The sequence below is a fragment of the Berghia stephanieae genome, chromosome 7 (assembly GCF_034508935.2).
Source record: "Berghia stephanieae isolate SIO BIC M18660-M18661 chromosome 7, UCSD_Bste_1.3, whole genome shotgun sequence".
Taxonomy (NCBI): Eukaryota; Metazoa; Mollusca; class Gastropoda; order Nudibranchia; family Aeolidiidae; genus Berghia; species Berghia stephanieae.
Genome location: NC_088366.1, coordinates 54,967,096 through 54,981,705, shown reverse-complemented (window position 1 = coordinate 54,981,705; position 14,610 = coordinate 54,967,096). Strand labels below are relative to the sequence as shown.

The following is a 14,610-nucleotide window of genomic DNA, read 5'->3' as shown; positions in this document are numbered from 1 at the left end:
GTCATGTATTTTTAGGCACTAGGGTAGTATGGGAGATACCGTTTGTTTGTTTTTGGGGGGTTTTGTTTGTTTTTTTTGTTGTTGTTTTTTTTGTGGGGGTTTTTTTTTGTTCCTTGGGCAAAAAATAATTTTGTAGCCCTGTTTATAATGTTGGTTATGTCTGGTGATTTTATTTGCAGGTCTGTTAGTCGAATACATTTATGGGCTTAATTTGACATTGTTGTTGGTTTGAGTGTATTTCTATTATGACAACAATGAATTCATAACAATTTAGGTTATCAGACCTGCAAATAATTATACATAGTGGGGTGAGGGGGGGGGGGGGGATTGTTGTTAGTTGTTGCTTTTTAAAATTTTCTTCTGGGTTGTTTTTTTTTGCTTTTTTTTTTTTTTTTTTTTTTTGCGATATATGCAAAAGGGAAATTTTACCTTGAGATATTTTATTTTGTTTTTTTTTTAAAGGTTACAAAATCTTTGAACACTGTCTATGAGGTTGCATTTGAAAAGCGATTTATATATATATATATATATTTTATTTATTTATTTATTTATTTATTTTTTAATTAAAAAGACCCGCAAAACAGAAAGTTGTTGAAGTTGTCATTCTTAAGATCTTGAAAATATACTTTTTTCTTAGTCGTCATGCACAGTATATTAATTTTTAAAAATACGTTACGATTTATTCCAGTGGAGTGCCATTCAACACACCTCAGGTCAGGCCTACAATTGACCAGATTGACCAATCATTTGGTGCCACTCACCCTGGAGGTAAAACATCTGGCTTATGATAAAAATACGTTGATTGTGTCTTTGTATGTCAGTGATAAATGTCGTAATATAGGGAATGAGATTAGTGGAACAGTAGCATCCCTTGATTGGACGTCACCTTACAGAGAGAACGTCAATTTGCTTTTGAAGTGTCTCAAGCCGCTTTTACCGCAAGCGACGATGATAGACGCATGCGCACAACCAACATGACATTCTCTCTCAAATAACTTTTCCGCCAGTGACGTCACAGACTATGGTTGACATCCAATCAAGGGACGCTACTCTTCCGCTAATCTCATTCCCTATAGAGCAGTAAAGTTAGGTGCCCCAAACGTAAACAAAGGTCGAGAAGCACGTGGCAAACCACATGTTCCTGTCTTGACAGCTCACGTTCCAATGTAAATAATAGAAAAAAATAACCTTTAAAATTTGGCTGTTAGGTGGCAAAAGAAACACATATTCATAAATACTCGATCATGCATCAAATAATGTCTAGATATGGATATTTTATGGAACAAAAGGTAAAATTTTCTAAAATTTATCAAAAGTTACAGTCTATCTATTTTTAGACCAGAGCAAATTATTGCGCTGGTGTGAACAAAACGAGAATTATTCGGAGCCTGATTTTCATAATAATTTAGCCTTATATTATTATTTCTGCAACTGTTAGATTTTATGTAAACATATTTTCAATACTGAAAGTGTATTGCCTACAACTCAAACTACAAAATTGGGAGACCTATATTGTGCGTAAATTATTCCGGTCCGTTACGGAAATCACTAGCAACTTGTTATTGTTTACGTTTGGGGCACCTAACTTTACTGCTCTATAGCATTTTACGACTGCTTGCAGTAGTTTTGAAAAGCTCAAAGTTGGGTCCACTGTTTTTGTCTGTGTGAGAGTGTATTATATGAATACTAGATAAATTATTTTGCCCATTTGTGTTTTTGTATTTATATGTTTGTGTGTGTTTGTTTGGGCATCTGTATGTGTGTGTGTATGTGTGTGTGTGTGTGCATGCGCGTAATGGGGAGAGAAAGAGAGTAAGAGAGAGTGAGAGAGAGAGAGAGGGAGAGAGAGAGAGAGAGGAGAGAGAGAGAGAGAGAGAGAGAGAGAGAGAGAAAGAATTTTTCTTTTTCTTCTTTTTTTCTCACAAACAAAAAATCATCTTTTCAAATTTAATTCTTTATTATTGAACCGTTTTAAGTCTTTTTTTTCTTTCTTTCTTTTTGTCTTTGGCATTCATATTATATTCACATTTTTTACGTTTCTTCCCTTCCCCCCCCCCCCCCCCCCCCTCCCCACCCCTACTTTCCTCTCCATTTCTCAGTATACATAGCAGAGAAGCAGCTGTTTGTGTTAAACTTCAGGGGTCTTTCCTTCGACTTCCCAATCAATTCCAAATACGAGGTGAGAATAGAATAATGATAGATGAAATAAGTATTTCACTTATATTATATTACTTATAAAGGGAGATGAAGTGGCCGAGTGGGTAAGGCATTGCCTTGTGACCCTGAAAATCCTGGGATCGAGCCCCATTTCCTGGGTGGGGTTCCTGACTTCCCATAGTGGGCAGGGAGGTACATACTGTGTCTCCTATCCCCTTATATCTGTTTTCCAACACGCTTTCTGTCTTTGTCTTGGAATGGGATTACTTGGTTTTGTCCTGGCCCTGGTCAGAGTCCTAGCTGGGAGGGAAACAGTCAAATGCATAGTTATTTTTTTGGGAGATGATATTTTTTTCCTTGTAAATCATCTCTCTGTTATGTATTATTATATTTATTATTTTGAATGTATAATGTAAGCATTTGAGTGTATTCCTTTTTGTTGGATTTTGTGCTTGTGTCCGGATGAGACTTATAGGTGATCTCAAACTAAGTACATTGTTGGTATGCTCTTGGAATCTACATCTGATCCCTATTTGTTCCCAGTTTCCCTATGTCTTACTTTTTCTTGGGTGCTTTAATTGTAATTCTAGAACTTTTACTATCCCATTTTCTTCCTTTTTACTGGCGCTGATATAACCTGAATGTGTTGCAAGCGCCGTAAAAGCCTTAAAAACAAAAAACAAACTAGTCCCATTTCAGGCACTTTTGTTTGTTTTATTGGGCAAGATTATTAACCCTTAATTTCCTGTTGACATCAGACATCTTGTTTGATGGATCATTAATTCATATACCTTCATGGAATGCTTAAGCGACGATATCTGTTGGTGACATGGTGGAAGGCGTAATCATTTTAAAAAAATATATATTTCTTATCATTACTTTTATTTGTACCATAGACCAACTGAAAGCAAAAAATATGCGTTTTGAAACAAATAAAAAGTACATAGTATTTTAATATAAAAATGTTAAAAAATCTCCTCTTGTGTGGCTTAGTGATTAGTGGTATTTTTCTATTTTTTTTTAGAGCAAAACAAAATTGAAATAAATTGGTCATCTGTCATAGTGTAATGCCACGAAGTGAGAGAGTAAAGGAAATAATATTTAATTTGTATCTTTCTGTTGATCACCTTTGGATCGGAAGGTCCTCTCAGGGGTGCATAGTTGAGTCCTTGGAATAATTCTCTTTACTCACATTCACCCACCGTACTCAGGTGTAAAATGAGTGTCTTGTCATTAACAGCGTTGTCTCTTTTGGAAAAATATGTGCTATTTTTGTCCTTCTTGTTAAGTGTTGCTGTCGGCTAGGGACCCTTTGTAAAGTGCTTTGAGCACATTTAGTGGATATTGCGCTTTAGACATTCTCTAGTTCTAGTTCTAGTTCTAGTTATTGAAACAGGAAATGCTGTAGTTTCGGGTTGGTCTATTGTACAAATCATGTCATGATTGCATTGAAGATATGAGTTGTTTACCGTCCATCCTCGTAACCAACGTCTGCTTCTCTCCCCTTCTCAGCCCAAGTACGCCCACGGCCTTGGATCGTTGCAGTTCCCCAACGGGATGTCGCCGGTCGTAGCCCGGATGTGTATCTATGCAGGAAATAGTCTTGGTGATGCAAGGTAAGGTGTAGCAGTCCTTCACAGCCGTTCGTTCGTTCGTTCGGCCCTGAGAGCCAAAGTTTATCCCGGTTTCTGTAGCGTGAAAACGGAGAATTGCAATTGCTTGCTACCCTTTGGATAGGATGCTAGTCTATTGCAAAGTACTTTCCACCAGATCTAAGAGACCCAGCTACCCAATCACTGCTGGGTTGGACAGGGGGGGTCAGAAAAAAAATCTTGACTGCACTGGGATCGATCTCGGTCCCTTTGCGTGTGAAGCGAGTGCTCTACCAACTGAGCTATCCGACCCCCTGGGTAAGGTGTAGTCATATGTAATTATAATTTAAACCCTGGATGTGGTCTTATGCTGACCTCCCATGGTGGGCAGGAGGTCACTTGCTGTGACTTCTATTCCCTGTATCTGTTTTCCCACCTTCCATGTTGTTCTCTCTTCTTTATCTTTTTTTGTTCTGGATTGAGATTAATCATTTTTTTCTTCTTGGCCCGGGCCCTGGCCCCAATGGCCAGAGCGTATTCTTCACATTTTTTCAAGCACAGAGTGATTTACGCTCAGCCTTGCCAGATATTTTTCATCTCTATGCATATGTACATTTTGATGAATGTGTGTGTTGTGAGGGTATGTGTGTGTGTACACACTTGTATAAATGGGTGTGTGTACAGAAACGTTGTTAATGATGCTTTTACAATTTCGTGCGCCTAGAACTGTTTTTGTCAACGGGATTGGGCGCTATACAAATAAACTGTATTATTATTATTATTATTATTATTATTATTATTATTATTATTATTATTATTATTATTATTATTATTATTATTATTACTAGTATTATTATTGACATTTGAAATGTTCAGAAGGAGGTGGTATTCATGAAAAAATATTATTAATTATTGTGAATTTTGAACCATGATCTAAAAAAAATCCCAAAAAAAACAACTTTTCCCTTTCAGGGCCCCAGCATTGCCAGTGACGTGTTTCTACGGTAACTGTTTCTTGGACTGCTTGGAAGTTCTAAGGGACAACAACGTTACCTCGGGCCTCAAATTCCTCCTTGTCACTGAAGGTAGTATTCTCTATAAAAGTCAATTCTGAGTATTCAGACAGTCAATTTTGAGTATTCAGACAGTCAATTTTGAGTAATCAGACAGTCAATTTTGAGTTATCAGAGAGTCAATTTTGAGTAATCAGACAGTCAATTTTGAGTAATCAGACAGTCAATTTTGAGTATTCAGACAGTCAATTTTGAGTATTCAGACAGTCAATTTTGAGTATTCAGACAGTCAATTTTGAGTATTCAGACAGTCAATTTTGAGTATTCAGACAGTCAATTTTGAGTATTCAGACAGTCAATTTTGAGTAATCAGACAGTCAATTTTGAGTATTCAGACAGTCAATTTTGAGTATTCAGACAGTCAATTTTGAGTAATCAGACAGTCAATTTTGAGTATTCAGACAGTCAATTTTGACTAATCAGACAGTCAATTTTGAGTAATCAGACAGTCAATTTTGAGTATTCAGTTCATACAGGTTTCGAGTTTCAAGTTTTTTTTGTTTACTTTTAGGCTTTCGCCAATAATTTACAAAATTTGATTATAACTTTCAAGAAAGAGACAAAGAAAAAGAGAAAAAATGGTAAAAATGAAATCACCAAAGCACAATGGTAATACTAATGCTAGCGAAACACAAATGGTAACTTTATCTTTTACCTTGAGCCATGTGAAACACAATGTAATTTCCTGTTTGGATTAATAAATTTAATCTTATCTTATTCTTATCTTATCTTATCTTATCTTATCTTATCTTATCTTATACCAGTAATAATTTGTTGTTTTTTTTTTTTTCATTAAATTATTTAATTATTTAATTAAAAAAAAAAATTGTTTGTCTTTTTGCCAGGAAATGTGCAAGGGAAATTGGTGGACCCCCGTAAAAAGTCAGTGGAGAGATTAGTACGTTTTGGAGATTCTGTACAGGTAAATTTGTTTATTTTGAGGTTTCTTTGTTTTGTTTTTTTTGTTTTTTTTTGTTTGTTTTAAAAATTTTTTATCTCAGGTCAAAGCATTGGGGGGCTGGGGGGGGGGGGGGTGCAAAATGGCCTTGTGGTTAAGACATTGAACTGTGACTAGGAAGGTACTAGGTTCGAGACCGGCTTCAAGCATTTTCATTTTTTTTCCTTGTGCAAGATTATTTACCCTGACTTTTGCTTATTTTGGACAACATGGGTGATTCGTGTTGACGTCAGACATTTGTGTGATGGATTATACGTTCCTTGAATGTTTCGGCAACAACGTCTCACAATGACTTTCAGGGGGGGCTTAATTTTTTTAAAATTATTATTCTTTTTTCATCTTGTCACTTGGTTATATAGTCAGTGGGCATTTTAGCTCTTAGTTACTCATACATCCATATTATAATCGATATAAAGTTACACTGTGTGTAACTATGTGGTCTTGTGGTATGACACTCGCTTTCGGATCGGAAGGTCCTGGGTTCGAGCCTCGCGCTCGGCGCATAGTTGAGTCCTTGGAAAAGGCTTTTTACTTGCATTCTCTCACCTTACTCAGGTGTAAAATGAGTACCTGGCTGTTAACAGCGTTGTCTTTGTCCAAAAAATTGTAATAACGCTTAACAGGCGTCATGTCCCGTCCTACATGTTAAATGTTGCTGTTGACCAGGAACCCTTTGTAAAGCACTTTGAGCACATTTAGTGGATATTGTGCTATATAAAGCTCAATTATTTATTTAAATTATTATTATTTCAACGGGAGACATGTTAGTTCCCAAATATGCATGTGATACAAATTGGTAAGTGTTCCCGTTTTGCCAAGATTTTTCTTCACGATCCGAGCAACAGATGTAAAATTTAAAGGTATTTGAGTAAATGCATTATCTACCAAATTCAGTCCCCTGAATAGTGTGGACAAAGAATAATTACAAAGACCTTTCCACAGAGACGGCTGTCTCAGTGTTGTGGCTTGTTGTTTGAATGAATCGTTTCATCATGTGAGTTTTGTTCACTCGTTGAAACCATAGAGCCCCACCTAAAAAGTGGGTACTTGTGTGTTGTCCTCTTAATAGTGTTCACTGTGTTTGACACAACTAAGGGACATAATCTGTGATAAACGCATTCACCTAATAGGGCTTTTCCCAGATATATTTTGGTTGAATGAGCTCAGTTTAAATTATTGTTATGACATCGACTTAACATTTTTAAAAAATCTTTGAGTTTTTATATAGCGCAATATTCTCTAAACATACTCAAAATGCTTTACAATGGCTCTTTAGCCAATGCACCACTTAACATGTAGGACAAGAATGACGCTTATTTGGAATATAATACAATTTTTCAAAATTGACATAGCTGTTAACGGCCAGGTACTTATTTTTCACCTGAGTACAGTGAGAGAACGTAAGTAAAGAGCCTTTTCCAATGACTCGCCTATACGTCCTCAGAGTGGAACTCAAACCCAGGACGATCTATACGATCTAAAGCCGAGTGTCAGATCAAAAGACCACATAGCTGCACATATATAATTTTCTTTATAATCTCTCTGTCTCTCTCTTTCTCCTCACCAGGATGTTGTGAGTGCCTTGGGCTGCCCCAGCAGTAAGTTTTACAAGTCTGAAGACAAGATGAAGATCCACTTACCGGATGCACATAAACATATCCGGTCTACGAGTGCCGACTACTTCTTTAACTATTTTACCATGGGGGTGGTGAGTAGTTCTTTCTTTTTCTTCTTCTTCTTTTTCTTCTTCTTCTTTTTCTTCTTCTTCTTTTTCTTCTTCTTCTTCTTCTTCTTCTTCTTCTTCTTCTTCTTCTTCTTCTTCTTCTTCTTCTTCTTCTTCTTCTTCTTCTTCTTCTTCTTCTTCTTCTTCTTCTTCTTCTTCTTCTTCTCTTCTTTTTTTTCTTCTTCTTCTTCTTCTTCTCTCTCCTCCTCCTCCTCCTCCTCCTCCTCTTCTTCTTCTTCTTCTTCTTCTTCTCTTCTTCTTCTTCTCTTCTTCTTCTTCTTCTTCTTCTTCTTCTTCTTCTTCTCTTCTTTCTTCTTCTTCTTCTTCTTCTTCTTCTTCTTCTTCTTCTCTTCTTCTTCTTCTTCTCTTCTTCTTCTTCTTCTTTTCTTCTTCTTCTCTTCTTCCTTCTTCTTCTTCTTCTTCTTCTTCTTCTTCTTCTTCTTCTTCTTCTTCTTCTTCTTCTTCTTCTTCTTCTTCTTCTTCTTCCTCTTCCTCTTCTTCGACTTTCTGTTACGGTATACAGGACCTTATCTTTGAAGTATGTCATTTCTATTTATATTAGCCGTGTCACCCCCCCCCCCCCCCCCCACTCATTATTACCAATGACCACTTCCACTATCATCTTCTTTAACATCATCATCATCATCTCCTTCATCATCACAAATGACAGTGAAGCTTAATTTTCTTTTTCTATCTTTTCAAATGAAGGACTTGCTATTCGACGCCACGACTCATACGGTCAAGAAGTTTGTGCTCCACACAAACTACCCAGGGGACTACAACTTTAATATGTGAGTTTTTTATTTTTAATGTCCTCTTTTTTATTTCAAACTAATTGTGATCCGCCCTGTCAATCTGGTATTATTTTTTTTTTTTTAACAAAAAACCCCAAAAAACTTGAGTTTATGTATAGTGCAATATCCACTAAATGTGCTGAGTTTATATATAGTGCAATATCCACTAAATGTGCTCAAAGCGCTTTATAGGGGTCCTTGATCAACAGGAACACGTAACATGTAGGACGAGACATGACGCCTGTTAGATGATATTGCAATTTTTTGTCAACAGAGACAAGGTTGTTAAGAGACAGGTACTCTTTATATGGGTTCTTGATCAACAAAAACATGTAACATGTAAGACGAGACATGACGCCTGTTAGGCGATATTGCAATTTTTTGTCCGACAGAGACAATGCTGTTAAGAGACAGGTACTCATTTTAGACCTTACCTGATTACGGTGAGAAAATGTGGGTAAAGAGCCTTTTCCAAGGACTCAACAATGCGCATTAAAAAAGCACATCATATTTTCCCTCTCCACACATCCCGATATGTTTGTATTTCGTTGTTTACTTTCCCCAGCTACTGTCGATGCCAATTCAAGCTTCCAATCACCATGGATACACCCAAATCCAACCAATCACAGACCATCCTGATGGAAGACGACTTACTTGTCATTGATGCCTACTCCAAGGTATAATAATAATAATAATAATAATAATAATAATAATAATAATAATAATAATAATAATAATAATAATAATAATAATAATAATAATAATAATAAACTTTATTCATCCTTTTCGGAAATTGTACAACAGACGTGGCAAAGAAAAAAGATGGATTAAAGTATTGACATTAAACATACTCAGATATCAGCATTAAATAACCTATAAAAACCTCAAAATAAATTAAATACGAATGTATCTTTTACATGCAATTTTGTGAATATATATATATATATATATATATATATATATATATATATATATATTTATATATATATATATAAAGATAATATGTAGGCATTATAGAATAAAAATAAATTTGATAATTGATTTAAGAGTATATTTAGTATCACAATCTCAAATATTTCACTGTAGATGTTTTTTGAAAATAAAAATGGTGCAGACATTGATTAGTTTGTGAGTACATAATCATAAACGAATGAATGAATGAATTTATATAGCGCCTAGATACACAAAGTGCTCAGAGGCACTTTACAATGCAAATAAAACACAACAATAAATTGATAATTTAAGCAGAAAATCTATCATATTGGAATAGCATTAATCAATTTGTAATTTAATTACCATGCACTGTGCTACAAGATGAAAATTTAGGATATCTATAACATGTAGGCCTAATAGAAATGTTAAACATCAATTGATTTTCTTAAGAGATGTGTTTTAAGTTTCTTTTTAAAGTTTTCAAATGTCGGACATTTTTTGAGGGATGAAGGCAGTTGGTTCCATAAGACGGGTGCCGACTGGCTAAAAGATCTCTCACTAAAAGACGATCTACGAAATTCATTCATTCATTCATAAAGCCATAGCCTCTGGAAAGTAATGACAAACTGCCAGAGAAGTTGTTCGTTCTCAAACCACAAAACTAAATAACAAACAAACTCGCCACTTTTTTCTGATTTGATCAGTATAGATAGAATGAAGTTGACGCCACTCAAGTCTTCGTTATTGTTTTGCCATACACGTTTGTGAGTAATTTTCACTAAACTGTATTAACCAAACTATAAACGTTCATAGTTACACATCGTTTTGTGTGTTGGTCCTTTATACTTTCCGGATGGCAATGTTATGAGCTTCTTAGCCTAGCGCATACTATCTATAACCTCATTTTTACGCCATGTTGGCCAGCCAAATTACGATTTTTAAAACAACAAAAGACTAAACTAACACCAGGTTGTCAATTTTCAGTGTATTTATGGAATTCGGTATGTTAGAAACTCTCAGTATATTTTCCAATCAGCTGCTAAACGGGAAAAAATAAACTAAATTTATAAAGGTTTTTTTTTTTTACAGTTCAGCACTTAGAAAGGGGTTGGTTTATGTGTTTGCGTAAAAGTTCATTAAATTTTTGCCTCCTGAATTGGCAACCCTGATATAACATCATCGTCACATTTTTTATCAATTATTTTCAATTTTGTTTTCCATACAATTTACTCTTTATGATTTTGTTCATGGTAATATTTGAGTCTTTACTTCTTGTAGCTATTTCGAAAAGGAGAGAAATGTCAAAATATGCTGTATATGTCATTATTAACATTTTTAAAACAACAAAAGACTAAAATAACAACCTCATTGTCAATTTTTAAATCAATTATTTTCAATTTTGTTTTCCTCACAATTTACTCTCTTTAATTTTATTAATGGTAATATTTGAGTTCTTACTTCTTGTAGCTATTTCGAAAAGGAAAGAAATTCCATATTATATGCTGTATATGTCATTATAAACATTTTTAAAACAACAAAAGACAAAAATAACATCATTGCCAATTTTTTAATCAATTATTTTATATTTTGCTTTCCTTACAATTTTTACTCTCTATGATTTTGTTCATGGTAATATTTGAGTGTTTACTTCTTGTAGCTATTTCAAAAAGGAGAGAAATGCCATAATATATCCTGTATATGTCATGATTTGAACGATACTTCTGAATGCATCCGATTCCTTTCCCACAGTGGGACGATGTCCAAAAAGTGTTAGTGACCCCCAAACACCGTCCCGTCATCCTCAACCGATCCGCATCCACCAATACCAGCAATCCGTTTGGGTCGACTTTCTGTTACGGTATACAGGACCTTATCTTTGAAGTATGTCATTTCTATTCATATTCCGTGTCACCCCCCCCCCCCCCCACTCATTATTACCAATGACCACTTCCACTATCATCTTCTTTAACATCATCATCTTCTTCATCATCACCATCATCATCATCATCATCATCATTATCATCATCATCATCACCACCATCATTGTCATCATTATCCTCATCATCATCATCATTATCATTTTTTATTATCGTCATCACAGATCTGTCTACTTGAAAATTTCAAAATTCGTAATTTTTTAAGAGATAAAAATAGTAGTCGCTATAATTAACTGTATTGATCAACTATTTACCCCACAATGATTAAATAACACTTCAAAATCCTTACAATTGAAAAATTGAGCTTTAAAAAAATTGAGCTTTATATAGCGCAATATCCACTAAATGTGCTCAAACGCTTTACAAGGGGTCCCTGGTCAACAGCAACATTTAACATGTAGGACGGGAAATGACGCCTGTCAGGTGATATTACAATTTTTTCGGACAGAGACAACACCTTAAAGGCCAGGTATTCATTTTACACCAGAGTACGGTTGTAGAATGTAACTATGCGCAGAGCGAGGCTCGAACCCCGCACCTTCCGATCCGAAAGCGAGTATCATAGCACAAGACCACATAGCCGCACCAAGGTTACACGCAGTTTACAAAAGTTCAAGGTTACACACACAGTTTTGTGTGTTGCATAGTACGTTATATCCGGCTGGTGAATGTTGTGAGTTTTTTTGGCTAAACGCATAGCATCAGTAATGCAATAGAATGATAGATTTATATTTTTTTACTCCATCCCCAGGTGATGAGTAACCAACATATAGTATCCGTCACTTTGTATCAGTCATCTACTCCATCCTCCAACACTTCCTCATCCAACGCCTCCTCCACCTCTACCTCGTCCTCTGCCTCTTGACCAATGTGATGACCTCTGGATTTGACCCCTGGACACCCCGGCCAGCCCAGCTCCACCACCATTACCACCACCTACCAATCAACCAACTTACGTAACTAACTACACGTGTAGCAAACAGATGGATTCTGTCTGTCTGTTACCACTCGACGATTATTTGATCTTCATAACTCAAGGAAGGAATTATTTTTACACGGTTTATGACATGCAAACAGATGTTGTTATCCGAGCTCGGCCATAACACATCGCAGCACGGCTTGTGAGATGTTTAGGATACGATGGAAGACCATCTGTATTGGGATTCTCTGTCAATTTGCTAACTTGCTGTGTCCTCTATCTATCCCCCTATATTCATTTTCCAACATGCTTTCTGTCTTTGTCTTGGAATGAGATTACTTGGTTTTGTCCAGGCCCTGGCTGAATACCCTTGGTGGGATGGAAATAGCCAAATGTAGAGTTAGAGTTTTGGGAGATGATATTTTTTTCCTTGTAAATCATATCTCTGTTATGCAATGTATTATGTTTTTTTTAATATTATGTATGATTTGTAAAACATTTGAGTGTATTCCTCTTATTGGGGATTAGTGCTTGTGCCTGGATGAGACTTTTAGGTGATCCCAAACTAAGTACTTTGATAGTGTACTCTTGGAATCTACGTCTGTTTCCTATTTGAACCAATTCCCCTTTGCCGTACCTTTTCTTGGGAGCTTTAATTGTAATTCTAGAACGTTTTACTATCTCATTTTCTTCCTTTTTACTGGTGCTGATATGACCTTAATGTGTTGCAAGCGCCTTAAAAACAAAAAAACAAACATCAAGATAGTAGTGGTAAGAGTTCTCTGAATAGCACCTCAATGAAGCCGTAGTTCCATCACTTTACCTCCCATAGGAAGGCTGAAGGAAACTCACTGTGTCTTCTATCCCTCATATGTTTTCCCTTTCCATGTTGCTCTCTGACTTTGTATGGATTCAGATTGCTCAATTGTTTAACTGGTCCTAGCAAAGATTTTTAGCTGGGTGGGAGACAGTCAAATACATAGTATCTTTTTTTTAGAGAGATGATGTTTTTTTTTTTCTGTGTAAATCGTCTCTCTGTTACTGTTTTGTTGTTCTATTATAATTATTAGTTTTGAATGCTGCATATTGTATGTTGTACTTTATAAACATTTGAATATATCCTTCATAGGGGTCCTTAGCTTGTGTCTGGATGGGACTTTTTTGGTAATGTCAAAATTCGCACATCGATGACTTATCCTGGAACATCTTCTGTTCCCTACCTGACCTAGTCCCCCCTTTTTCTTCCTTTTTCTTCAGTGCTTTTAAGTTCATGTCTACAACTCTCCTCTAACATCTTTCCTTTTTACTGGTGCTGAAATGACCTTATAACTATTCGTGGTGCAAGTGCCGTAAAACCTCTAATAACAAAATAAATAAACAAACAATGATGCGAGAGATACTAACTTCCATTTTAAAAAAAAAACACGGAGGATTTTATATCCACAACGGTCGTCAAATTTGTCATTGGTTACTCTGCATTTAATTTCTACTTTAAACGGTGTACAGATTTCCCTTGTTTGTTTGGGGGTTTTTTATGTTTCATTGTGGGTTTTATAATTTTTTTCTATTTTTCAGATGTTCTTCATGTTTCCCCGAGGCTCACATCACTTCACAGGCATCCTTGACCTTTTCTGTGATAAAAAACGATTATTGATATTTTGAATGAATGGTCTTTCTTTTTTTTTTTTTTTTTTTTTTTGTGAAGAAAATGAAATGGGGGGAAAGTTGATTTTATATGAAATGGAAAGACAAGAAGACTTACTAACAGTAACAGTTTTGGCGATGATATATAATATAGATATAATGTAGATTATGACCAGTAGAAATCATTCACTAATTTGACTATCCACTCAAAAAATGTTGTGGTCGTTTTTGCATTTTATAAATATTGTTAGCATTAAAAATGTGGGTTTAACTATAACGCAATATTATCTGCTAATAAATGTGATAAAAACGCTTTACAATGGGTCCTAAACCAACAACGACCAACTTGATGTTGTTATTTCACGATTTTTAAAAATGTTTTCGATTGAGATAATGCTGTTTGTAGCTAGGTAAAAAATTTACAACTGGGTAGGAAGAGTGGAAAAAAACTGAGTAAAGAGCCTTTCCCCAGGACTCAATTTTTTTACCACCCTCGGAGAGACTCGAACCAGGGTCCTGTAGATCAGAGGCTGATTGTCATATCGCTAGGCTACAAAGCAGCTTTTTATATTTAGGCGAGGGTTTGGTTTCAGTTCAAGTTAACACCACACCAGATCTTAATGGGGGTTTATTTTTACCTCGTTAGCATTACTAGTGATGCAAATCTTTGCTTTGCTATTTTAGCTTTCTTGAAAGCAAGTTTTTAGTTATGACAAATTCAGACAAATTGGGATTTTAAAAAAAAAAAAAAGAAGAAATATACAGTCTTGCTGTTGAATAAAATAGAAAATAATAGCTTTAAAAAAATGAAAATAGAACAAAATACTCAACAAGGATTGTTTTGGGATCTTACATTAGGGTTTTGAACCTGCAATGTTCC

General features: G+C 35.4%; 1 protein-coding gene across 1 annotated transcript in view; it reads left to right on the top strand.

Moving 5' to 3' along the window:
* The window catches only part of LOC144977513 (phagosome assembly factor 1-like), a 33,889-nt gene extending 21,048 nt beyond the window's left edge, over positions 1-12,841 (top strand). The window contains exons 5-14 of the mRNA XM_078922813.1: positions 689-768; positions 2,100-2,179; positions 3,670-3,773; positions 4,722-4,834; positions 5,668-5,744; positions 7,348-7,488; positions 8,212-8,294; positions 8,863-8,974; positions 10,980-11,111; positions 11,919-12,841. Of these exons, the coding sequence (XP_078778939.1) occupies positions 689-768; positions 2,100-2,179; positions 3,670-3,773; positions 4,722-4,834; positions 5,668-5,744; positions 7,348-7,488; positions 8,212-8,294; positions 8,863-8,974; positions 10,980-11,111; positions 11,919-12,032 (1,036 nt within the window). The 3' untranslated portion in view covers positions 12,033-12,841. The remainder of the gene's footprint in view (positions 1-688; positions 769-2,099; positions 2,180-3,669; positions 3,774-4,721; positions 4,835-5,667; positions 5,745-7,347; positions 7,489-8,211; positions 8,295-8,862; positions 8,975-10,979; positions 11,112-11,918) is intronic.
* The last annotated feature ends 1,769 nt before the right edge of the window (positions 12,842-14,610 follow it).